We start from the raw sequence: 27,294 nt of genomic DNA, 5'->3' as shown, positions 1-27,294 counted from the left end.
TGCTGGGGGAAAGGAGTAATAAGTGTTGTATATATTAACATTGATTTGCTGAAAGAAAATAGAATATATAGAAAACAGAACTGTACCTCTTATTTTGGGTGTCTCAAAATATATTGAGAAGCTGATTCCATAGTGCAACTACTAACACAGCTAGATCTTTTCTTTCAAGTTCACATGGAAGCTTTAACACATTTTAAGTTGCTTTTGTAAATATGTTGCATTTCAGTAAAGTCCTTATCCCTGCTTCCTAATATTTTTTGACTGAATGCACAACTTTCAGAAAAACTAAACTAGAGAGGGGGGGAATAAAATAAAAGTAGGGGCTGCAGGAGAGGAGTAAAATAAAAGTGACCACTCCAATCAGCTGTTTCTGAGGTTTAATGCCAATTCACATTAAAATAAGCCTGTATCCTTAACATTCATCCCTACAAGAGAGAGCTAAATGCTGGAACCTGTATACATTCTAGGCTAATTTATATACTTTTTAAAAAAAATTCTAGTAATAAAGGGGAAAAGGCATGAGTGGAACCTTGCTTGAATTATGGTAAGCCTGATTCAGTCACAATATCTGACTTTTCAGATAACACAATGCTTTCAAGCAGGTTTTCATTGTTAAAAACTAGCTACTTGAAAATAATGAGGCCCACAATCGAAGAAACTAGAATCCTGCATAAAATAACATTCTCTTTAATCTTATCATATCTGCCTCTCTCAAATGCACAAACTTTTTATCTGTTTGTCTTTTAGCTCACAAACATCCAAAATAGCAGATATCTATTTAATACAGAGGAAATTCTCCAGCTTGCAAACACCAAAAGTAAAATAATTTTTTAAATGTACAAAAATAATTTTTTATTTAAAAAAGCAGTATTTTTTTAAAAAAGGGCAATGCTATCAAATCAAATGTAAACATCTCTAAAGTTTCAGCTGTTGACAGAAGCAAAGTAAAATTACTCTGAAAGCGTTGAGCAGTGGATGGCGAACCTTTCAGAGACCGAGTGCCCAAATTGCAACCCAAAACCCGCTTATGTATCGTCGGCAGCTGGGTGGGTGTGGCCCATTGGGTGGCCGTGGCTACGGTGGTAACGGCAGACTGGGTGGGAATAAAAATTTCACTCAATTGCGAGATCTTTTTTTTTCCTGCAAGAAGTTGAAATTGATTGATTGAACCTTTTTTTTGCCCATGGGGGGGGGGAGGGGGCAGAGGCCTAAAAGCAAAAAGGTTTTATAAAACCCAGCTGAAGGGCTAGGACTGGGTCGAGGGCACGTGTGCCCGCAGAGAGGACTCTATGTGGCACTTGTGGCACGTGTGCCATAGGTTCGCCACCATGGGTTTAGAGGATCAGCAGGTGAGAAGTTATGGCAAAACAAGCAGTGTAGGTCTCAGGAAGCTGTAACTTATCGAAGTCTGTCCCAGCGCCAGATGCTGGCATCATCACACACAGCAATAAGGATACTACTGTCTCTGCTAAAGCTGGTTTGTCGAATAGCAGCAGCACACTTCGGATGAGTAAGAGTTGTGCACCTATGAAAAGAAATTTTAAGTGTTAAGTCTCCTTGCAAGAAAGCAAGCATTTTGAACCACACGGGAAAGGAGCTAAATGTTTTAAACTTCACTTTAATACCGCTTCACAGTGCTTTACAGCCTTCTCTAAGTGGTTTACAGAGTCAGCATAGTGCCCCACAACAATCTAGTCCAGGGGTAGGCAACCTCGGCTCTTTTATGACTCATGGACTTCAACTCCCAGAATTCCTGAGTCAGCTGACTCAGGAATTCTGGGAGTTGGAAGTCCATGAGTCATAAAAGAGCCGAGGTTGCCTACCCCTGATCTGGTCATTTTAAAGACCTCAGAAAGATGGAAGGCTGAGTCAACCTTGAGCCGGTGAAACTCAAACTGCCAGACTGCTGGCACCAGCAGTCAGCAGAAGTAGCCTGCAGTTCTGCATTCTAATTGATGCAACACTAACAGGTCATCTTCCCACCGCCTCACTGAATACTATGCCTACACATAAAATACATCAAAATCTAATGAATTTGAAAAATTGGATCCTGGTTTAATAACTTCAGATTAAAGACATGGATTAATCCCAAAAGTAGTATTTCTCCAGGCTAAAAAAAAAAAGCTGATGCAAAAATACTTCTACCGTATTGTTGCATATATATGCTGTAATCTAGGCTTCAATTTTTGGAATTGTGATAAAGGTATGCCCTGGTAAATGACCCTGAAAGGCTTACATCAGGTAAATCTATGCCCTCTATAAAGGTTCAGGTTCTGGAAATCCTTAATTTGTTACAGGTGTATTAGAAAATCATGAAGCGCTGATTTTTATCTATCAAATGCTTGTTTAGAAATTCAGATGCGATAGCCAAAATGTGTCAATAGACATTGTACATACTGGATTCATAAAGCCCAGTTGCTATTTTAAGCACATATAAAACGTGAAAAATCCACGTGGACAAAATTCCATTCCCATTTTGCATATGCATAAAATGCACTGCGTGTGTGAAGTTGTATTTAGATTTAATGGATACCGTTTTAAGAGACACTCCCATCAGCTGATTACAGAGGGTTTATTGTATATTCTCAATCAGAAATAAAAGGGTGACCATACATAAGATTACGTTATTAAGGGACGCATATGGGTTCCTGTATCCCAGTTATTTTATAGTGGTATCTCCCTTAATTGTCAAAAGGCATACAATATTTCCAACTACAATTTTAAACAGTACAGTTTAATGTTTAATGCAAGCTTCAGTGCTTTCAAGAATTGGAACAATACCAAAGGTTTATATATACTTACTTGGCTTTATGTGGATCTTCTACTTCTAAGTCCCATACATAGAGTTTACCAACTTGATTGCCCAATGCCAGCATCTGGAAGATACATGAAGTCAATCCCGTATTACAGACAAGAATCAAAGGATCTAAAATATATTGTTTAATACCACAGCCTACTCCCTGGTGTTATAGAGATGTTGTAATTCATATTTACTTCAACAAACCTATTATCTAAACCCTTCTTATTCAGGCAACTCAATAAATGCCTAGAGCTTAATTCTTGTAGCAAGTAAATGGTTCCAAGGCGTATACTACATTTTAGTAACAATCATCATTATAAGAATTTTGAAGAAATGGCTTTATCCATGTTCCTGGACTATGGTTTAGTAATGTGAAGGTAGGCTTCAACTTACAAGCTTTCATTTAATGATTGTTTGAAGTTACAATGGCACTGAAGTGTCTTATGACCGTTTTTACACTTAGTGACTATCACATCTCCATGGTCATGTGATCAGACAATTGACAACTGGCTCATATTTATGATAGTTGCAATGTCCTAGGATCATGTGATCACCTTTCGTGAGCTTCCGACAAGCAAAGTCAATGGAAAAGCCAAATTTACATAACCAAGGTACTAAACAACAAAATTAACTTAACTGTCTTGCTTGGCAACAGAAATTTTGGGCTCAATCGTGGTTGTAAGACAGGGGTCTTTAAACTTGGCCCTTTTACGTCTTGTGGACTTCAACTCCCGGAATTCCTCAGCCAGGCACGCTGGCTGAGGAATTCTGGGAGCTGAAGTCCACAAGTCATAAAAGGGCCAGGTTTGAAGACCCCTGGCCTAAAGCTGTGGTTCCAAAGGGATTGACAGCATCACTGCAGTTTTCCGCTATGATCTCTTAGGGTGGCTTTGAGCACATCACGTTCTCTGAATCCACCTGGAAGAACCTGTCACTTTGTCAGTTTCTGTAGGCTTTAGTGGCGATAAGGGCTTACAAACAGGCACACTGGCTTGAGGAATTCTGGGACTTGAAGTCCACAAGTCGTAAAAGGGCCAAGTTTGAAGACCCCCGTTGTAAGACAAGGTAATCCTTGTCTTACAAGGTAGGTAAGAAACACAGTGCTGCAGGGGAGTAGATGAGGCCAGGTGCAGGCCATATGCAAGTTGTGGGAGGGGCTGTTTAAAACTCGTTGATGTCAGATGACTTCTGGGAAACAGGAAAAGCAATTCAGGTGTTTAAAATAAGACCAGCGATGAAATGAGAACAGTAAGTCAACAGAGCAGATAATTCAATCAGGCTTGATTCTCAATAGTCAGCCGTGACTGAAGTTACAACAGCACTGAAAAAAGTGACATTTTTCACACAATCATTGCGGTGTCTCCATGGTCACTTTGATCAAAATTTGGATGCTTGGGAAGTGGCTCATAGTTTCAGTGTCCTGGACCACGTCGTCATCTTTTGTGACTTCCTGACAAGCAAAGCCAGCGAGCAGCCAGATTCACTTAACCACCGTGTTACTAACTTAATAACTGCAAGGATAAACTTAACAACCGTGGCAAGAAAAACTGCAAGAAACGTTGCAAGACGGGGCAAAACCCATTTCATAACTACGCTGAGCAATTTTGGACTCAACTCTGGCTGTCAGCTGAGAATTACTGTATAAATGAACTTTATGCTCATGTCCTTCTCCCAATTTCTCCAGCAAGGCTAACAAGAATAAAATATTTTGCAGTACTGAACATTCAACTGAAGAAATTCATTAAAACACTACGCGTTGTGGTTTAACTCAGAGGTCATGCTGGCTGAGGAACTCTGGGAGTTGAAGTCCACAAGTCATAAAGTGGCCACAGTTGGGGGGCCCTGGTTGAGGTCACCCTTCTCCTGCTCAGTGATCTCCAGAAGTGTAGACTACTGCCTTGAAATTGCCAACACAGCTGCAACACACCAGATTTGATAAGGGTCTGAAAAGTGAAGAAGCCATTGTAATTAATATTGCTTTTTGGGGCCTGCATATACAATAAGATATGGAGGCAGTTTGGTTTAGTGCGGGGGTAGGCAACCTCGGCTCTTTTAGGACTCATGGACTTCAACTCCCAGAATTCCTGAGTAAGCATGGCTGACTTAGGAATTCTGGGAGCTGAAGTCCATGAGTCCTAAAAGAGCCGAGGTTGCCTACCCCTGGTCTAGTGGTTCAGGCGCTAGACTAGGAATCAGGAAGGCCAAGTTCGAGATCTGCCTTGGGCATGGAAACTGGCTGGGTGACTTTGGGTCAATCACTCTGTCTTGTCCTAGGAATGAAGCAATAGCAAGCCGCTTATTAAAAATGTTGCCAAGGAAGCTGTAGAAATTTGTCAAGGCTGACTCAAAGGCTTCAACCATATAAAAGTAGGTCATTCTGTACTAATAAGGTCATAGCTTGCTACAGCCAAGCATGTTTTCTACTAAGAACATATGTAGATTCTGTACTGCAGAGGGGGAAAAACCTGGAAACCTCTAGCATTCTTCATTCCATAAAAATCCCATTCCTCAGTCATGAAAATGTACTGTACTAAGCTTTCTTTTCCATAGTGGAAATACTTGTTTATAGTCATCAAGAGACTGAATTCTTCAGGTCAGAAATACATTGGAAACACAGGATTGGCACAACAGAGAGCACTGCTAACTGGTGAGAATTAAGTCTGAATGATCCGCTCTGTTGACTTACTTTTCTCAATTCCATTGCCAATATTATTTTAAACACCTGAATTGCTTTTCCTGGGTCCCAGAAAAATCATCTGAAATACAGTTTAAACAAACCCTCCCGCAACTTGCATTTGCCCTGCGTCTGGCCTGTCATACCTTCTGGCAGTATCCCTGTGTTCCTTACCTGTGGCTCTCAATGCTTTCTGCTTAACAACCTATGCGTCTCAGGGTTATGACGGCAACTAGGATTGCCTGGATTTCCGTTGCTATGTGAAGCAGCAATGTGATGTCCCAGTCCCAGTGACCATCGTAACTTGAAGACTACTTTTAGTTTCTCACTCACCCGTATATCACCCAGAGGCATTCAGTAATGAAGACCTCAGAGCACCATTATTATTATTATTATTATTATTAATTTAATTTATATACCGCCCTTCTCTCAAGAGACTCAGGGCGGTGAACAGGGCAATACATAAAAATAGGATACAAAAATTAAAATTATTAAAACATAATTAAACAATGCCCATAAATAATACAGATTTAAAATTGAGATAGTAATAAAATCCCACCCCGTCCCATCAGGCCAGGCCCGCTTGTTTAAAAAGATGGGTTTTAAGATCGCGCCGGAAGGAGCGGAGATCGGGCGCCATCCGGAGCTCTACCGGAAGATGGTTCCATAAATCCGGTGCACCCACAGAGAATGCTCTCCCCCTGGGGGCCACCAGTCGGCATTCTTTGACCGGCGGCACCCTGAGGAGGCCCTCTCTGTGGGAGCGTACTGGGCGGAGGGAAGTTGACGCCGGCTGCAGGTGCTCCCCAAGGTATTCTGGACCCATGCCATGGAGGGCTTTGTAGGTCATAACCAACACCTTGAACCTCACCCGGAAGACAACTGGCAACCAATGCAGCTCGCGGAGCAAAGGTGTAACACGGGAGTATCGGGAAACCCCCGATACAACTCTCGCGGCTGCATTCTGTACCAGTTGGAGCCTCCGAGTGGTCTTCAAGGGTAGCCCCATGTAGAGAGCGTTGCAGTAATCAAGACGAGAGGTCACGAGCGCATGAGTGACTGTGCGCAAGGCATCCCGGTCTAGATAGGGCCGCAACTGGCGCACCAGGCGAACCTGGGCGAACGCCCCCCTAGTCACAGCTACAATATGGTCTTCTAAGGAAAGTTGTGCATCCAGGAGGACTCCCAAGTTGCGAGCCCTATCTACAGGAGGTAATGACTCACCCCCCATAATGAGGGGTGGGATATCCTGAATATCACGGGATGCCGGTACGCACAGCCACTCCGTCTTGTCAGGGTTGAGACGAAGCCTGTTCCTCCCCATCCAGACCCGGACCGCCTCCAGGCACCGGGACATCACGTCGAGGGCATCACTGGGGTGGTTTGGGGTCGAAATGAAAAGTTGGGTATCATCAGCATACTGATGATACCCAACTCCAAAACCACGAATGATCTCACCCAGCGGTTTCATGTAGATGTTGAACAGAAGGGGCGAGAGGACCGACCCCTGAGGGACTCCACAAGCGAGAGGCCTCGCGGTCGACCTCTGCCCCCCTGCCAACACCGACTGCGAGCGTCCCAGGAGATAGGAGGAGAACCACTGAAGAACCGTGCCTCCCACTCCCAATCCCCTGAGACGCCGCAGCAAGACACCATGGTCGATGGTATCGAAAGCCGCCGAGAGGTCTAATAGGACTAGAACAGAGGAGTATCCTCTATCCCGAGCCCTCCAGAGATCATTCACCAGCGCGACCAATGCCGTCCCCGTGCTGTACCCGGGCCTGAAGCCCGATTGGTACGGGTCTAGATAATCCGCTTCATCCAGGACCAGAGGGAGCTGATGCGCCACCACACTCTCAACAACCTTCGCAAGAAAGCGAAGGTTGGAGACCGGACGAAAGTTATTTAAAACAGCCGGGTCCAAGGCAGGCTTCTTGAGGAGGGGTCTCACCACCGCCTCTTTCAGGGCGGCGGGAAAACTACCCTCGCTCAAAGAAGCAGATATAACCGCCTGGAACCAGCCTCGTGTCCCCTCCCGGGCTGCATAAACCAGCCAGGAAGGGCACGGGTCCAATAAACATGTGGTGGAGCTCAGCCTCCCCATGATCCTGTCCACTTCCTCCGGAGTCACAGGATCGAACTCCTCCCAGGTGACATTGACAAGATCGCTCGCGTCCTGATCGTCTGATACTGCCCAGTCGGAGTCCAAACCGGTCCGAATCCAAGCGATTTTGTCCGACAGATGTTGACTAAATTCCTCGGCACGCCCCTGCAAGGGTTCCCCACTAACCTCCTGGTTAAGGAGGGAGCGGGTCACCCTAAACAAGGCGGCCGGGCGATTATCTGCGGACGCGATGAGGGCAGCGAAATAGTTAGATCTCGCTACCCTCATCGCTGCGAGATAAGACCTAGTATGGGTTCTTAGTCGCAATCGGTCGGAATCAGATCGGCTGGACCTCCAAACGCTCTCTAGGCCCCGTCTCCGACGCTTCATCTCCCGGAGCTCCGCGGAGAACCATGGAGCCCATTGGGATCTGCGCCGGGTCAGGGGCCGCAAGGGTACAACTCGGTCAAGTGCCTCCGTGGCCGTCCTTTCCCAGGCTTCCACTAAGGCATCTGCCGAGTTGTGAGCTGAGGAGGCAGGTGGGGGCCCCAGCGCTGCCTGAAACCTCTCAGGGTCCATTAAGCGCCTGGGGCGGAACCATCTAGTTGGCTCAACAACCCCACGGTGGGGAGTGGCAAAATGGAAGACCAGCCGCAGGAGATGATGATCGGTCCATGACAGGGGCATAACAATTGGGGAGCCCCCACCAATATCATCTAACCACCGACCGGATAAGAAAACCAAGTCAAGGGTGTGACCTCCCTCATGGGTCGGTCCATGAATTACCTGCGTCAGGTCCATGGCCGTCATGGAAGCCATGAACTCCCGAGCTAACTCAGATACTCCTCCCAGGGATGGTAGATTGAAGTCTCCCAAAACCATAAGTTTGGGAAACTCAATCACCAGCCCTGAGAGGATATCGAGAAGCTCAGGCAGGGCTGCTGCTACGCGACTAGGCGAAAGGTACGCAAGCAGCAAGCCCAACTGCGCCCTAGGACCAAACCTCAATAAGAGAGATTCACACCCGACTATCTGAGGAACGGTGGCCTCCTGCGGACATAAGGTCTCCCTCATAACCACAGCCACTCCCCCACCCCTGCCCTGAGTCCGAGGCCGGTGTAGCACCCGGAAGCCTGGTGGGCAAAGATCAACCAGGGGGATACCACCCTCTGGGCCCAACCAGGTTTCCGTGATGCAAGCCAGGTCCGCTTGCTCACCCTCGACTAGATCCCGGACGAGGGGAGCCTTATTAGCAACGGACCTGGCATTTAGGTACACCAGTCGGAGCTCAGGTGGCTGCACATCCCCGCTCCCAGAACCTTGGGTCGAAGGCAGAGGGTCGGAGCGCCTCACCGCTTGTAAATAGCGGAGAGGCCCTCCCGGAGGTCGATACGGCCCTCTGATCTTACACCTGCTGCCATTCCCTATCGTCGTGGGGATTGGCAATCCCACGACCCGCTCCAGAGCTCCGGAGATGACCGACCCCGGCTCCCCCTCAACGCGGTCTATCCTAGGCCTGGTCAGAACAGCAGTTGGCGGATTACCCCCCCTCTCCAACCAACCACAACCCTCCCCCCTCCCTAACCCTACAAAAAATTTAGCTAAAAAAGTAATCAGGGGCCTCTTGTTAAATCTATATCTTAGGCCCCTGTTTCTGCCCGGCCATCTCTCAGGGTCCCAACAATCGGACCCGTCATCAAGAGGCAGATTAAAAAGTAAGGCAGGTCGCTCCCAGGATGGGGGGGCACCCCTGAGAGCAAGTAAAACCGTGCTGGAGTACCTCAAGACCATGATAAAATTGGGTAATACAGCAAAACAGACCCAGGTCGAATAAATAAATGGGAGGATCTTAAAAATGGAAGGAGAGTATACAGACTGCAAACCCAGCTCTTCTGCCACTAGAGCTGGGTAACCCCGGGACAATCCCCGTTCTCTCACAGCGGTCAGAACCGGGGAGCAGCCTGAGATATACAGCCGGGGAAAGGGATACCGCCTAGAGCTCTTACCTCTAAGACGGAACAGATGGAAACTCTTAACTTTTAACCACTCTCTCACAGTGGTTATACACCCGGCGCCTTCCACAGCCCAGGGGGAAAGGAAAAAAGGGGGGACAATAGGGGGAAACCAGTCAGCGAGATGGATTAGGGTAAAACCTGTAAAGTTATGGAGTGGGGTTCAAGGATATGGTCCAGTGAACTATAATAGTCCATGCCTCCAGATGTCCAGGCATAAAGGTCCATGCTCCACCCAGCCATAGTCCCGTGCCAAGACGGTCGCGGCGCTCCAACTCCCTCACCGCCAGCCGTCTCAGACGGCAACCAGGGCCGTCTCCACCACTCCAGCTTGAAACGCTGACGCTGCTCCAAGCCGTAGATCATGATAGCAGTTGTAAATCAGCCAACATCCGGCTCCTGAGCAACTGGAAAGTTCTCCTCAAGGTCACCGGCTCCGTCAAGTTATTCCGGGCTCCGACAAACAGCTGAACGGTGCCGCGAAGCAGTTAGCTGGTCGGCGCCAAAAAAGCACAGCACAAGGCTCTGCCAGCTCTTCCGGGCCTGCACGGCTCTCCCAGAGTCCTCCAACAGTCGGGGCCCTCCGAAGAGCCAACAAACAGCAGTCGGCGCCACGGAGCACAATCAGCTGGTCGGCGCAAAAAAAAAAAAAAAAAAAAACACAGCGCAAGGCTCAGCCAGCTCCTCCGGCCCCGCACGGCTCTCCCAAACTTCCTCCAAGCAGCCGGAGGAAGTCCAATCATAACACACTCAAAAACCTGAAATCTGCCCTCTCATCTCCACGACCATGGCGTATTACACTTGATTGACTCAGTCACTCACCCCCCTTTTTTCCCCTATTCAGCATTAATCCCTATACATCAGGGGTCTTCAAACCTGGCCCTTTTATGGCTTCCGGTTTGCGCCGGCAGCGCCAGCGGACACATGGGAAGGACGCTCTCCCCGCAATCCGGTCTTTCTTCCTTGGAGGACCCTGAAAAGGGTCAAAAGTCACCTTGGAGGGGCGACCACTGTGAGGAGGCTCTTCCTGCGATTGTGGAAGGGGTGGCAGCCCTCCATTTGATCCGGAGCAGCTCCTCTGGCCCAAAGAAGAAGAGATTGGCCTTTAACATGGCCGATCACTAAGCCACTCCCTGCCGAAAGCCAAAATCACCATCAAGCACAACGAAGCAATCTGGAGGATTTGGGTGAGACCTTACCTTTCTTATTTCCCTAATTACTTTCCTGTGGGACTTTTCTGAAAATCCCCCCCCCCTTTCTTGAAAGATCAGCGACTGCCTACTTGGGGAACTAAAACCTTAAAGCCTCAAAAGAAATCAAATGACTAAGCTAAATAATTAAGCAACCCTATTTGTACTGCTGGAATTTTTGGGCCACTAAAAAGTTCTTATTTCTGCAGGGACCTACTACCCTATTTACTGCTAAAAATGGATTAATTGGATAAAAGCCTCATATTAGTCTGGAAAAAGATTTTACATGTTATTGAGGACATCTTGTGGCGAAACATGGTATAGCAAGTAAACCTTTTTTTTTTACTGTGAGATCTGGCTATAACAGATTTGTCCTCGACATTATCTTTAAAGATAAGAATTGGGAACACCTGGAACCAAAAACAACCTTTAGGAATAGTGGAGGTGGACATTCACTGACTCTTATCAAAATAGCCTCCACTAAAGACCTAACTGTAAACATCAGAAATGGAGGAATATATTCCACCACTTGACTATAAACTTATACTGGAAACAATCCTGGTAATGACTGAACAAATGAAAGCCAGACTTAAAGACAAATCTGACAGCATAAACTCACCAAATGAGACTCTGACTTCAATTGATGAACTGACAACCCAAAAACTAACAGAAGAGGAGGAAATCAACAACAAAATAGGGGACTCTAAAGAACACCAAGTACAATCTACTGAGAGCCTTGATGCCCAAACTTCGATTTCAACTATAAAATCTACAATTCAACAAACTACAGAAGCTGAAGAAAGCAATACTAAGCTGGAGGAGGCCAAAGGCCTTCAAATACAGTACATTAAGACTCTAACCAACCAAACAACAACTATAACACCAGACATGACCTCTTACCAGCCAGATGGGATTGAAAGAAGAAGACCAGACTGAATTAATGACAACTATACTACGCCAAACATGGAGATTTGATCTATTAGAACGACAATTTAATGACTATAAAGGGGTCGCTCTCTTTGAAAAATTGACAACTGGATGGTCTCCCTGGATTCAAACAACATGTGTAGGAAGAAAGGAAGACACATTTGAGAAGCTAAAGGTAATGATATGGAAGCCTGCCTGGCACAAAAAAAAAGCTAGAGTTAGATTTAAAAAATGGGTTTTTTTGTTAATGTTGGGATTTGTAATGATAAAGCTTAAAATCTCTGATTTTATATTTAGGACCTAGATTTTTAAGGGAATGAAAATTAGTTACTAGAGCAGGGGTAGGCAACCTTGGCTCTTTTATGACTCGTGGACTTCAACTCGTCCACGAGTCATAAAAGAGCCAAGGTTGCCTACCCCTGTACTAGAGCATAACTTTGAATTATATTATAGAACTTGGAAGGACACAACAAAAGATACTTTGTTAATCATTGATGAATTACAAAAATGACAAATAGAATATGTTTTTGAAATATAACAAGAATGCAGTTAAATGAACAATGTATTTCAGATATGATAATTACTATATAATGAAATAGGGGAAAAGTGGGTTACCCAAAAATTAAGTTTTTTAGATACTATAGGCTAATTTGGAGCACTGTATTGAAATTAGACAAAACTTAAAAACAGGACGTGGATAAGTATATGTGAAAATGTATTGATAATTGTTCTATCGCAACCAGAAATTTGATCTTGATACTGTGACTAAGGGAAGCGGAGAGGGAATTTTTGTTGATGTACCTTGAGTAAGCTATGTACAAAAAGATTTTGTTATTGGACTTTTGATTATCCAATCACCACATTGCTTCATAAATATTTGGATGTAAAATTAGAAAATTAATAAAACTTGGTTTTAAAAAAAAAGCTTGGCCCTTTTATGACTTGTGGACTTCAACTCCCAGAGCCAGGACTAGCTGAGGAATTCTGGGAGTTGAAGTCCACAAATCATAAAAGGGCCAAGTTTGAAGACCCCTCCTATACATAAATGGACTGTTTAATCCTGATGAAGCCTTCATACACTCAAGCTATTTCACAATACCATATTCAATTAAAGCTCCGGGTTACTCCTTATACAACTAGTTCTCAACTTACAACAGCTCATTTAGTGACTGTTGAAAGTTACAATGGCACTGAAAAAGTGAATTATGACCACTTTTCACTTATGACCTTTGCAGCAACCCAATGATCACGTGATCAAAATTTGGATGCTTGGGCAAGTGGTTCATATTTATGACGGTTGCAATGTCCCAGGGTCACGTGATCCCCTTTTTTTTACCTTCTACCAAGGAAAGTCAATGGGGAAGCCAGGTTCACTTTGTGACTGGGTTATTAACTCAAGAAGTGCAATGATTCACTTAACAACTATGGCAAGAAAGGTCATTAAAATGGGGCAAAAATTCACTTAACAGTTTCACTTAGCAACAGAATTTTGGGGGTCAATTGTGGTTGTAAGTTGGTTGTAGTTATCCCAGAATCCCAAAAGACCTTTTTGATTCCTATATCCCAAAAGACCTTTTTGATTCCTATATTAAAAGTTACAAAGTTCTCCCTTCCTGTCTCTAGTGATAACACTTCTGCCTTCCCCCCATTTGCAATTGTAAAGTCTGCATTCCTGTGATACCTCTGCCTGCTTCATTTACAATCGTATCCTGTCTTTAGTGATAAACATTTGTCTCCTGCTTCATTTACAAATATATATAACAAGACTTGTCTCCTGTAATTGTCTTTGCCTCTGTCTCTTGTAATTGCCTCAAATGCCTTTCAAGTTATGTCTTCCTGTGACAACCCTTGTTTTCTCTGTTAGCATTTGTATATGATAAGCTATGCTTTGTTTCCTGTAATGACCTTTGCCCTCTTCTTTAGCAGTTCTCTGTTAGCATTTGTATATGATAAGCTATGCTTTGTCTTTGCCTCTGTCTCTTGTAATTACCTCAAATGCCTTTCAAGTTATGTCTTCCTGTGACAACCCTTGTGTTCTCTGTTAGCATTTGTATATGATAAGCTATGCTTTATTGTTTCCTGTAATGACCTTTGCCCTCTTCTTTAGCAGTTCTCTGTTAGCATTTGTATATGATAAGCTATGCTTTATTGTTTCCTGTGATGACTTTTGCTCTCTTCATTAGCAGTTGTATGCAATGAGCTATGTTCTATGACCTTCCATATGTTAATTCCCCATGTATGTACTTCCCCCCGCCCTGATGAAACTGCCCAATAAAAGAGGGCTGTGCAAAGCTGTTCGGGGGCAACACCATCCACCCCGGGCACTCTGTGCTCTCTCACCTTGAACAAACTTGTGTTGGTGCCTCAGTTTGTCCCAGGATCCTGTCCCTGCGCTATCGCAGTTCCCAAGTGTGACCGTTGGAACGTCCGGCACACTGGGTCGGTGGCAAAGGGCAAAATCCTTCCATATTCAAGGTGTTCACCCTTGCGAGGGTCCCTCTAAATTCTCACCCCTGTTACGGGGCTCTAAGAGTTGAGGCCAGAACCCTGATCGGTCGCTCAGCGCAACAGTTGGGGACTACCTGTATTATTCTACTACTCAATCTTATATGATTTTTACCTTTTGCCAGAAATCCATAGAAAACCTCATATACCAAATGTCACATTGGCTATAATCAAATCGCCCTAATATAGTCACATTAGACTCGCTGGGCTTAATTTTATCTATGTTGTCTTCCATTTTGCCAGGTTTCCAGCATACAATGGCATTTTCACAGGACTGCAGAGAGGAAAAAAGGGGGAAAAAAGCAATATTGGTGACAAAAACATTCTCACTAACCCAAACTGCAGCTAATATGAATATTTAACATATGTTAACAACTGTGTTTTATTTTGGAAAGAAAGAGCAATAGAGCATGGCTCTATACTCTACAATTTATTTACTTCAGAAAGCAAACAATTTTTAAGTGTCTTCTAGATATCAAAACATATATAATGGAAACAAAAATAATAATGCAAGAAATACCTTGGAAAGAATCAGATCACCCAGCCATCGCACACAGTCTACATAATTTCTATGTATGTCTCTTGTAGAGAAGTCAGGAAAATGAATCTTTTGAGAAACAAATGGCCTGCAGACAAAAGGGAGATATGAAAAAAACCAGGAAAATTTGGAGAAGAGGCCTGCACTGAATGCAAAAATTATTGGTATGTTTAAATTCAATTATTGGTCTCTGATTAAACACAATATGTACAAGTAGTCCTCAACTTACATCAGTTCATTTAGTGACTGTTCGAAGTTACAATGGCACTGTAAAAAGTGACTTATGACCGTTTTTCACCCCTATGACCATTGCAGAATCCCCTTGATCACTTGGTCAAAATTCAGATGTTGGCAACTGACTCATATTTATGACAGTTGCAGTTTCCCAGGGTCATGTGACCACCTTCTGATAAAAGTCATTGGGAAAGCCAGATTCAGTTAGCAACCGTGTTACTAACTTCACAACTGCACTGATTCATTTAACAACTGTGGCGTGAAAGATTGTAAAATGTGGCAAAACTCAACTGTCTCGCTTAGCAACAAAAAAATTGGGTTCAACTGTGGTCATAAGTCAAGGACTACTACCTGTAATATATTGTAAGTCTAATTAACCAGTGGAACAACCTGCTTCCAGAAGCGGTGAATGCTCCCACACTGGAAGTTTTTAAGAAGAGACTGGACAGCCATTTGTCTGAAATGGTATAGGGTTTCCTGCCTGAAGAGGGGGTTGGACTAGATGACTGCCAAGGTCCCTTCCAACTTCTTCTTCTTCTTCTTCTTCTTCTTCTTATTATTATTATTATTATTATTATTATTATTATTATTATTATTATTCACAAGGCAATTGCTGTTATGTCCCAGATTCAGTGAAACTATTCTAGAATATCTAAGAAAACTGGTATGTCAGAAGAAACATGAGTAAGATGAATGCACTAGGAATGAAATACTTAAGTGATCCTCAGGAAGAGGTTGAGGACTTTAAAAAAACAAAAGGCAATGTAAAGTACATGGCAGAAAAAAGGGAACTTTGAAATGACAAAAAGGCATGGAGAGACATAATGAATGGCATTGGTAAAATACCATTAGTCTATTGTCTTTTTGTTTTCTTTTGTTTTTTTTCACTACTTCTTACTCGTTTTCTGTCTCTGTGTAACACTGCTTGCCCCCAAAGGCAACAGCACGATGTGCATGTATTTATGTATGGAATACAGCTTCCTTTACGTGAGCCACGGAATTGATTTAAGGATTAAACCAGAGTATGAAAACAAAAGCACATTATTTTGCTGGTTTTTAATGCTGAGATTGATTTATAAAGCTTTAACCCTTTCAGTGTTTCAGTAAGGGCCCATTTATAAAAATTCTATAAAGCAGGTCTTACATAACCAAATAAAATGAAACACATATGCAACTGTCTGAATCCTACACACGATAGTAGTATAAGCCCAGTTTTCCTCCCTCCCCTCCCAAAAAACAACCTTGTAGATAGTTGGACAGGCAGGCAGTGATTGGTCCAATGTACATTTCGTGACTGAAAATGGATGAGAATCTGGGTGTCCCTAGTCCTAATCCAGCCCCTTAACCATTACACCACACGGATTCTAAGTTTTGAGATTAACCCATTTCTAAACCCGTGCGCTTACCAGTTTTACATTGGAGGATATATGATTTCACAGACTCAGAAGGGAAGAATAACCCTGGGGTCAGGACTGTTTCTTACCTGTTCGTTTTATTGGGATTGTACTCGTAGGATTCTTTGATGGCATTTATCATTCTCTTTGAATTGATCCGCCAGAGCTTTAGAGAGTGGTCCATGCCACAGGACATTATCTTCTCGCCGAGCAGGTCATAATCCTGTATGCAAAAGGCACAAAGTCATAGCTTTTACGTTTTGCAATCCAATACTCAAATCGAAGGAAGACAACACCCCAGAGAACACTCTCATCTCCAAATAAACCTTATCACGGTGTTTGTGATTGTTTTTTAAGTTTTCTGAAATTGATCAAGTCTGTACGGAAATCGAAGTCAAAATGATTTCCAAAGGGTTTCTCAAACCACGTAATAGTATTGGAACTTACTGCACTTAAAACTTCATCTCTGTGTCCTTCGACCCCTCCAAATATTGCAACCAAAGTGTCTGTCTGAATGTTCCACAATCGGAGTGCGTGATCTAATAAAATCCAACAAACCAGGTTAGGTTGTGTAATCCGCATGTAACTCGCCATTAACATATCCCTCATTTATAACTACACTACCAGTGAGAGAGAGAGGTATAAACGCTTAATTAAAAGGAATGGGCCAAGGTCTCACATGAGATTTCAAGCATCTACGCTGTCAAAGAGCTTCCATCTAAGAGAAAGGGGGGTCTTTTAAGGCTTCTTTAATAACCATAGCTTACTTCTAAAAAAAAAAGTATGGATCTTCAGTGCAGCTACAAGAAGAAAGCATGTGCTAGTCTCTCTAAAATAAAGCGAGCTTGCCAATAATTCCCAATTTACTTTGAAATACAAAAAGGATCATTTGCTATAATCACACGAGGTGCAAAACCATAGTTCGATCCTATCTTATTTCACTAGCCTGAAGGACAGCAACTGACAGCTCTCCTGATATTGGTGAATACACGTCCCAGCATCCTTCAGCAGTAACCTTGCTTCCTCGATAGAGGCAAATAAGCAACATCTGGAGCAGCCTTACAGAACATGTGGCATGCCAGTGGTTTTTAAAAAGTAAGTTCACTGCCACACCCCAAAGATGTACCACTGAGGGCCTCCAATACCTTCAGAGCTCACCTCTGCCAGCTCCAGCACTAACGCCATTACCCTAGCCATCCTTGTTTCCCTTTTTGTTGGTACAGAAAGCAGGCTGCTAATACGGTATATTACTCATAAAAAACATTAAAAAGGAATTTATTCAGGTGGTGGGATTCAAAGATGTGAACATCTGTGTGGATGCCGCTTCCGGAAGCCCATTGTGGGCCTGGGCGACAAAAAATTAGCTACTAGTTCTGCTGAAGTGGTGCGAACAGGCTGAATCCCACCACTGATTTATTCACCTACCTTTGCTAACAGACAAAAGAAGATTTGGATCCCTTGGATGAAATTTCAATTCATTTATTGCATTTCCGTGGCCCACATAGTGCTGCAATAAAATTCAGAGATCAGTCTCCTTGTGGCAACGCACAACCTTGACTCATCCCAGGCAACTAGTGCATGGGGGGGGGGTGTACTTAACACTAATTTCCAAAGATCAGCCCCCCCATCACATGACCACACTGAGCACTCGACAACAGGTCCACATTTACAGTTGTTCGCAGCATCCCACAATCACATGACTGCATCTTACAAATGTTTTGCTAAAAGCCAGCATTTATTTCCAGTTTGCAGCCAAAGTGACCCATAGCAAACCGTTGGTTCATTTAATGACTCTGGCAGTGCTTTACCACTGCTGCAAAAAAGTCATAAAATAGGGAAGTCATGGGGGGGTGACTATCACAAATTATGATTGTGACGGCTCCATTAGGGTCGTACTCAAGGACTATCTATAGTTAATCTTTAAAGGTTTATTTGGAAAATTTATATTGCTGCCGACTTACTCACAGCGACACAAGGTGGCTTCCAGGAAATAAAAACAATATAAAAGAAATAAACATACAATAATAAAATAACCCTCCACCCTGGCGACATCACATACTCATACCAGCCATTTAACAGGCTTCATTCTGCTCTGGGTTCCCTGGCCTGCTGGCAAAACCACGTCTTCAGGGCCTTCCGAAAGAGTGTCAGAGTGGGGGCCAGTATAATTTCTGCAGGGATCGTGTTCCAAAGGGAGGGAGCCACCACGGAGAAGGCCCTTTTTCTGGGTGCCCCCAAGTGTATCTCCTTAGGGTACGGGACCCGCAACATCCCTCCCCACTCTAGTGGGTCAGGTGGATGTAGCCTGCAAGTGACGATCCCTCAGATAACCTGGTCCCAAGTCATGAAGGGCTTTAAAGGTGACAACCAGCACCTTGAATTCCACCGGGAAGCAAATCAGCAACCAATGCAGCTCCCACAGGAGAGGTGACACGTGTGAGGTGACATACCAAGGTCTGCACAAAACCATGCGGGCCGCTGCATTTTGCACCAACTGGAGCTTCTGGATGCTTCTCAAGGGCAGCCCCACATAGAGCACGTTGCAATAGTCAAGGTTTAAGGCAGAATTATTTCAGAGATTTTCCTGGAGAGGCAGAACTTCAACTTTTTGCATAATAAGCATCTCACTCTACGTATTTTCTACTAAGAAGCCAGACAATATCTGAACCTCGTATTTACCTCTGGTATCATCTCACCTTTATACACTGCATCGTAATGGGGTTAATTATTCGAATAATGCCTCGGGAGCCAGCCACTGCCAGAAGAGGATGGCTTGTATTGCTGTCATAAGTCCAGGCACAAGTATAAAAGTTTTCATCTGCCTAAATTATATGGTTAAGTGCAATACACACAACTGCGGACTTTCCCCTGACAGTGGTAGAAAAATGCTTGCACAACTTAAAGACACTCATTTGGGAAAAGTGGTAGCTTAAAAAATGTGTTAGTGGTGGTTTATTCCTTCAGTCGTTTGCACAAAGGATTTGCCATTTGCCATAAAAATAGATAGGAGCCAAAGGACAATTATGTTCGACATGTGCAGCAGCCATTAAAGTATTAACAGCCCATAGCTCTACAGCAGCTTTCTCTGGCTTAGTTCTTCTCTCCAGATGTTTTGGAGAACAATTCCCATAAATTCCCTGCATAGTTATTGATTCACTCCAAGGACACCAGATGGCAGTGGCTATTCCAGGGAGTTCACATGAGGTCAAGGGAATGAATAAAATCTGGAGGCAGCAGAGGTTGCATGCTGGAAAATGAGTGAAAGGCTTGCTAGAAATTGCAAAACAGCTATTCAACTGATCCCTGGGTGTCATTTCAATCCTTCTGAAACCCATTTCTCTAAATTTCAGTCCTTATCCTGTTCTTAACTATAGTTCTTACTTAGCCGTGTTTCCATTCTCGGGACTTTGAAATGCAGAGAGGTTTCCCAGATACTCCAATCTATTATATTAATTGTTACGCCAGCCTTTCCTGATTTGGGAAATTGACATGCGGGACTTACAAGCTCCCACAATTAAGCCCGGCAGAGCAACTCTGCACAGAATAACAGAGTTGGAAGGGACCTCTGTCTTCCAGTCCAAGCCCCTGCTCAAGCAGGAGACCCTATTATCATTTCAGGCAGGTTCCTGACTCAAGTAGTTTTTCCTTAAAAAAACAAAACCAAAAACACGGCACTAAGTCCAAAAAAGAAAAAAGAAAAAAAAGGCAGAAGAGATAAAACAAAAAAAACTTTTAAGGAAGAAATGACAACGTAGGAAGTATAGCACAAAATACTTAGGACCATTTGTAAATCACAAAGTTATGTCATTTACCTTCCCCCCCCCCAGCAATACTCTTAACTAGGTAGATGCTTTCCTCCCAGTAGAAGAATTATTTTGGCAAAGCATTCAAAATACTTAAAATGGCATCTTCAATATGGAACAGGTGACAGCATATTTCTCATTGTTTGTAAGCCCTTATCGCCACTAAAGCCTACAGAAACTGACAAAGTGACGGGCTCTTCCAGGTGGGTTCAGAGAGCGTGATGTGCTCAAAACCACCCTAAGAGATCATAGAGGAAAACTGCAGTGATGCCGTCAATCCCTTTGGAACCACAGCTTTAGGCCAGGGCTCTTCAAACCTGGCCCTTTTATGACTTGTGGACTTCAGCTCCCAGAATTCCTCAGCCAGCGTGCCTGGTGGAGGAATTCTGGGAGTTGAAGTCCACAAGACATAAAAAGGGGCAAGGTTGCCTACCCCTGCCCTATACCATTCCAGACAAATGGTTATCCTAAAGGTAAAGGTAAAGGTTCCCGCACATGTGTGCTAGTCGTTTCCGACTCTAGGGGCCGGTGCTCATCTCCGTTTCAAAGCCGAAGAGCCAGCGCTTGTCCGAGGACGTCTCCGTGGTCATGTGGCTGGCATGACTAGACGCCAAAGGCGCACGGAACGCTGTTACCTTCCCACCGTAGCGGTCCCTATTTTCCTACTTGCATTTTTACGTGCTTTCGAACTGCTAGGTTGGCAGAAGCTGGGACGAGTAACAGGCGCTCACTCCGTTACGCGGCACTCGGGATTCGACCCGCCAAACTGACGACCTTCTGATCAACAAGCTCAGCGTCCTAACCCACTGAGCCACCGCGTCCCTATGGTTATCCTATCTCTTCTTAAAAACCTCCACTGTTCCTTCCGTTCTCTTTCTCGGCTATATCCTAGTTCAGGGGTCTTCAAACCTGGCCCTTTTATGACTTGCGGAGTTGGAAGTCCACAAGTCATAAAAGGGCCAAGTTTGAAGACCCCTGGCTCAGGCGAATGAAGCCGTGTGTCATGTAGAAATGAGAAAAGGGGACAAAAGGGGGAAAAGAAAGCAGGCATCATTATGTGGCTGGGACTAATAAGCTATAAGATCCAAAAACCCACAGGACAGAGCATCATTTTACATCACCCCCTCTGGAGAATTTTTTTTGAATAAATAAATAAACAGATCTCATGATATGGCCTAATTAAAAATAAATAAATATGATGCCTCCCTGAAAACAATTCTAGAAACGTATGGAATAAAGGATACATCAGCATCCACATAGGACTGCAGTAGCCGTATTTCTCCTTGGGAATGGCATTCATATAAAGTTACCTGTGCATGGACAAAACGCAAGAGGTTAACGCTCCTGTTTCCCAAAGTCAAGCCCTTCCAAACCAAAGTTAAAAACTTCAGTGTTCACTTTTGTCAGCAGCAGGAAGGAAATAAAAGGTACACAAGCAGCTTAACTTAAACGGGACCACAACGTATATATCCAACCATAATCTCTTTTACCTGTTGTAGACCTGCTCAGCTCTATCAATATAACCTTGAATATCTAAGCCAGGGGTGTCAAAATGCTGGCCCACGGACTGGATGCGTCATGGCAAAGACTGCGCCCACCCCATTGCCGGCAATGGGAAAAAAAGTCACGATACGTCGCAACACGTCATGTGACGTTGTGAGTTTGACACCCCTGATCTAAGCGCTTATAGACGCATGTGTTTGTTTACCAACAGCTACAGTATAAGTATTGAGGGAGGCAAGCAAACCTATCTTTTCACTGCAAAACTGCATCGTACAGTATAATAAAAACACACACACAAATTAACTAAAACAAGGCAACAGGTATGTTTGCCACCTTGAGCTATTTGTAAAAATTTTTAAAAGGTGGGATACAAATAAATAAACAAACAAGTCACAATTCAGTCAGCTTAGACGGTATTTTTAAAATCCAGTGAAATTCTCTGCTCCTCGGTGGAACAAGTCCACTGCTTTTCATTCAAAAGCCTGTGTTTTTGAGGCACACTGCATTGGCTGCAGCCAGCAACCATGGCCAGCTTTGTTCCCTGCTGCCATCTTGTGATGAGTTGACTCATCCAAGAGTCAGCTCATGAATTCAAAAACACCGTTCAACTTTTCCGAAAAGCAGCAGTCTGTAACCTTCAAAAGCGAGACAGCAGGCCTGCAGGAAACCAGGTGGAAAGCTGTGGAGCTCGTTGTGCTCTCTCATCTTGGCTGTTTGCTTGCAGACGTTTCATTGTCCAACTAGGTAACATCATTACTGCAAGTGAGTGGGAGGTTTGCTGCTGGCTGAGTTTACCTAGCTGAGTAATGAAACATTTGCAAGCAAGCAATAAAGCTTGGAGAAGTACCAAGTTCCACCCTAAGCTACAGACAATCTGTTCTATTGGGAAAGAGAGACGCCCAGGACGAATTTTAAGAAGCTACTCACCCGGTTGCTACCAACGGTGGCAAAAACCAGGGGATCACCTTCCTTACTGTGCCAATTAAACTGCACACCAAATAACGGTTGACTGTGATCCTCCTGAAAAAGAAACCACAAGTTCAAACCACAGCCTTTCGTTCAGCATTAAAACAAGTATGCTTAACAAGATTATCTTACAGATAGTTCTCAAGTTACGACCATTTGTTAGGAACCCTTCAAAATTAGGACAGTACTGAACAAGGGGGACTTATGACCAGTCGGCCATCACAATGTCATTACCTGGGTGACTGGCTTGCAATTATGACATTGCTGTGAGCTGCAGTCACATGACTGCCATTTGTGACCTTTCCTGTTGGCCTCCCAAAGTCCTATAAGTTGCTCCTACTAAATTTTCCCCCATGAAGCCCCTTTGGAGAACGGGATCTCAGGGACCTCATACTCTATAATACGCCCCTGCCCACTCCTGCTCTGTAAATGCTCCCACTGGCCTTCCCACACTTTTTGCCCATCCTTGCCGCTCACAGGCCTGTCTGCACTCAGCATTCCCCACTCATGTGACCAAAATTAAGGAGTTTGGCAACCAACCCGTATTTATGATTATTGCGGCATCCTGGAATCGTAGCAGTAAGGGAAGCTAGATTTGCTTAACAAGCACCTGATTCACTTAACGGCAGTGATTTGCTTAACAACCGTAACAAGAAAGGCCATAAAATTGAGTGTGACTCACTTAACAACTACCTTGTTTAGCAACAAAAATTCTGGTTTCAAGTGTGGTCATAAGTCAAGGACTACCAGTATTTGGATGAAAGACAACTAGGGGAAACCAAGGCGGCAGACTTTCTTGGGATAAAGAAAAGCAACCTGAAGAACAGCAGTGGTGAGCCAATTCCAATCTCTATCAATATGTTCCTGAAATGCCTGAGAGACCAAGTCATTTTTAGGGCACTTTAATATTATATAAAATTCTTAAGCAGCATTTGAGGAACAGGAAGATAAGATTTAGGAAAAAAGAGGCTAAAATGAAAAGACTAGACACTGAGCTCAACAACCGAGTCCACAAAAAACTCCAGAATCTGTTTTGCTATATATCTTTTATCTAAAATAAAAACAATTGCTATGGCTTCTGTATTGTGTATAAGGGCTACGCTTCTACAGTCCTCTCCATGAAGTCATGAAGGAAACCCAAGTGATAATGTTCAGTTGCTGTTCTTAGCCATTCCCCAAAAAGAAAGTGCACACTTCAATTTCCTATCAACAGCTAAAATACAATTTCCTGTTGTTCCAGTTATATCTAGGTATACCTCCCATTACAAGCTCATCTGAACTTGTAACAAAGATATTTTAAAAAAAAAACTATGAAGAGATGAATTTTCTGAAAATGTAACAATGTGGTAACTAAGTTTAGTACTTGGAGAAGGATCTTGAACAACCTTATGTCAGGTAGAGAACACACTATGAGGAGTACACTAAAATTGTTTTAAAGATTTTCCTAATTTTAGGAGCACGAGAAGCTTCTTTTTACTAAGTCAGACCAGTGTCCATTTTAAGGAGGTATGGGGGAATCAAAGCCCTGTTTTGAGGTGATGGAGCTGACCCTCTGTTGAAGATTCATTTGTTTCCAACATTGCCTGTCACCCAGAAGCTAAAAGTGGAACTTTTCAAGAGAGCGTCGGCAAGATCTTGATGCCAAACATTTTGTCTCAGCTTTTGCCTCTTAGGATGTTTGCATTTATTGTATTTTTATGCCTTGTTAACCATCAAAATGTAGGGACGCGGTGGCTCAGTGGGTTAGGACGCTGAGCTTGTCGATCTGAAGATTGGCAATTTGGCGGGTCGAATCCCGAGTGCCGCGTAGCAGTGAGCGCCTGTTACTCGTCCCAGCTTCTGCCAACCTAGCAGTTCGAAAGCACATTAAAAAAAATGCAAGTAGAAAAATAGGGACCACTCCGGTAGGAAGGTAACAGCGTTCTGTGCGCCTTTGGCATCTAGTCATGCCGGCCACATGACCATGGAGACGTCCTCGGACAAGTGCTGGCTCTTCGGCTTTGAAACGGAGATGAGCACCGGCCCCTAGAGTCGGAAAAGACTAGCACGTATGTGCGGGGGTACCCTTTACCTTAACCATCAAAATATATTGTGACATACAAATTTGATTTAAAAATATTTAATCAGGCAGCAGCAAACTCCACGAAATACTTAAAGCCTGCAAATACCTTGAGGCTGTTCACACATTTAAATGAATATTTGCATTTCTTTGACTTCCATTTTCCTTTCCCCCAACTTTTCCTTCCTGGAGCATTCGGCGTGTTCGTAGGGGTGTCAGGGCGTTCAGTGTTGGTACCACTCTCTATACTAACAGCATCGTCCTGGAAACATAAAACAAGATGGATTTCATAACAAACCAAAACCAGCAAAGAGCAGCGTCTAAAATGCAGAAATTTTCCAGAATTATTGAAAAAGCAAGTTTCTGAGTAGATTAGATACTCAGCCTTTTATAATCCTGTTTCATAATACTGGCACTTATAAACAAATAACTGAAAATAATAATGCACCCAGTAGGGACTAGCATGGTTGCAAAGGTTTGTTTCATTTTTTAAAAACATTCAGAATGGGAAGGTGGCATGCTACAAGTTTAAGCAATAGGTTCCAGCATCTTTTTTAGATTGTAGGCACCCAAGCTTTTGAAGAAAATAAAAACAATGGATGGCTTTACTAGGAAATATGCATCAAGAAAGAAAAACTAGTCAAAGGTAATACAAAATGTCCTTTAAGAGTAAATATTAGAGGGAGATTAGTTACCTTGATAAATAGCTCTTTTTAATTAGCCATGGCCTCATGGTGTGCAGTTTTTTTCAAACTAGGCAAACTTGAGATGTGTGTCCTCAATTCTCAGAATTTCCCAGCCAACCTGAAGCTATGGAATGTTGGGACTTAAACTCTACACATCTTAAAGTTGCCAAGTTTGAAAATTACTGGTGGTGAGTCCTGTTTATTCATGAGCAAAACTAACACCACTTTGGAAGAACATTTCACATTATATTCTTATATTCTCAGTTGTGTCAACCAACTCAAAAACGTAAGAGATCCTTCTGGAAAGGGGAAAAAAGGAATACTTTATAGAGGGAAATCTACAATCTTTGGTAACCTCACACACAAAAAACCTCTTCTTGAATCTTTCCCAATATTGGCCAGTAAAATCAATAAATTAGTTTGACTGGGTGGCTAAACTCCCAATAAGACAGCAACCCTCTGGCCAGTACTACTAATTCAAGTATGATGATATGATTGAATATTCCACCAAATATTCTGTAAACAAAAAAACAAATAAATTCAGAAGCTTATCTTTGACATGTTTGTTTGAATAATTTTGTTTTGACATAGGCCTATTACCTATGAAAACAAAATCTATTACCAGGGAATGCCTATTGTCCCCTAGGTGATAACTTAAGAGAGGATTATAATTCAACGTATCTTGAGGAAGCACTGTTATTCCCTTTTCAGACAGGTGCTTCCAGACCCATCATCCCCAATCAACACATGCTAATGATGATAGGAACCGAAATCCTGCCTTGTAACATCCAGAGTCAAGATATTTGAGTTAGAAGTGATGGGACTACAGTGGCACCTTCACCCTCCAGCCCTATCATCCCAAATGTAACAGGCCTGGGAATGATGGGATTAGAGTTCCACTTTCCCTTTCCAGCCCTATCAACCCCCACCAACAGAAGGCTGGGAGTGATGGGATTTACAGTTCTACCTTCTCTTTCCAGCCCTATCAACCCCACAATCCCCTAGCAAGGCTGGGAATAATCGAGATTGAAGTCCTTTTTCCACTCTCCTGACCTATCATTTTTTTGAATTTGAATTTTATGGAATTTAGATACCGCCCTTTCCCCGTAGGACTCAGGGCGGTTTACAGGGTACTCAAAACATCGATACAAAAATTCAAAACAATTTTAAAAAGATTCAATTAAATCCCTGAAAGAATATAAAAACCCCAATTAAAACTCTCAGCCTGGGCCGGAAAGCTCGCCTCATATCTGGGGCGGGAGTGAGTTGGCCGTCCGATCTGTCTGAAGGGCTGTAAGGTCTCCACCCCACCCCACTCCATCCCCATGGTTGCTAGGAGACGCGCTAGGCCCGGGCCTCGACCACCCTGGACTTCCCAAGGAGGCCTGGAAGGCGAAAAGCCACGCGGCGGTCACCCCCGCGCTGCCTTCCCGCCGGGGCCGCTCACATTTTCGTCTCCCGAGAGGTCCCCGGGGTTGCTGTTCTCGTCGCTGCTGAGCTTCTGCTTCTTTGTCGGCATGTCGCTTCCCGCCGCCGCTTCAGGCGCCTCGCTTCTCCCGCCGCCTCCACGCCTCCTCTCAGACATCTTCCCCGCCCCTCGCGCCCGACCGTAAAGCGCGGACGAGGAAGCCGACGCCCCGGCGCCGAGCCACGAAGACTTAGCGCGGGGACGCACTATATAAGCTCTTCCGCCGTAAAGCGAAAACGGCTGTCGCCCTCTTCTGCTGTCGCAAAGCCAAAGGGGAGGCGGGGGAGGGGGGAAATAGAAGCCACACTGTCGGAAAATGTGCAAGGCGGCCCCGTGCGCGTGCGCAAGCGGCCCGGTGTAGGCGGGCCGCCCGCGCTCACGCCGCCCCATCGCCTCACGCCTGTTTTTTTTTTTCGCGCCTGTTTCTTCTT

The 27,294-nt window shown here is 44.0% G+C and overlaps 1 protein-coding gene across 1 annotated transcript; it reads right to left on the bottom strand.

Moving 5' to 3' along the window:
* Positions 1–70: 70 nt before the first annotated feature.
* On the bottom strand, positions 71–27,014 carry EED (embryonic ectoderm development). The gene is made up of 12 exons (XM_083362149.1): positions 26,843–27,014; positions 24,819–24,971; positions 22,612–22,704; positions 21,426–21,491; positions 19,075–19,200; positions 17,804–17,885; positions 16,826–16,917; positions 16,468–16,601; positions 14,733–14,838; positions 14,328–14,486; positions 2,803–2,876; positions 71–1,525 (listed from the first exon to the last, which is right to left on the bottom strand). Exons 1-12 carry the CDS (start codon positions 26,978–26,980, stop codon positions 1,399–1,401), a joined length of 1,350 nt encoding a protein of 449 aa, XP_083218275.1. The 5' UTR covers positions 26,981–27,014; the 3' UTR covers positions 71–1,398.
* Positions 27,015–27,294: the final 280 nt, after the last annotated feature.

The sequence above is a fragment of the Vipera ursinii genome, assembly GCF_947247035.1.
Source record: "Vipera ursinii genome assembly, chromosome: 4".
Classification (NCBI taxonomy): domain Eukaryota; kingdom Metazoa; phylum Chordata; class Lepidosauria; order Squamata; family Viperidae; genus Vipera; species Vipera ursinii.
This window is presented reverse-complemented; position numbering and strand designations above follow the sequence as displayed.

Coding starts and splice junctions, on each gene's coding strand:
- EED (XM_083362149.1), bottom strand. CDS start 26,980: ATGTCTGAGAGGAGGCGTGGAGGCGGCGGGAGAAGCGAGGCGCCTGAA. Junction 22,705..24,818: donor AATGTGTGAACAGCCTCAAG/GTATTTGCAGGC, acceptor TTTCTTTTTCAG/GAGGATCACAGTCAACCGTT. Junction 16,602..16,825: donor GAGATGAAGTTTTAAGTGCA/GTAAGTTCCAAT, acceptor TTTTGCATACAG/GATTATGACCTGCTCGGCGA.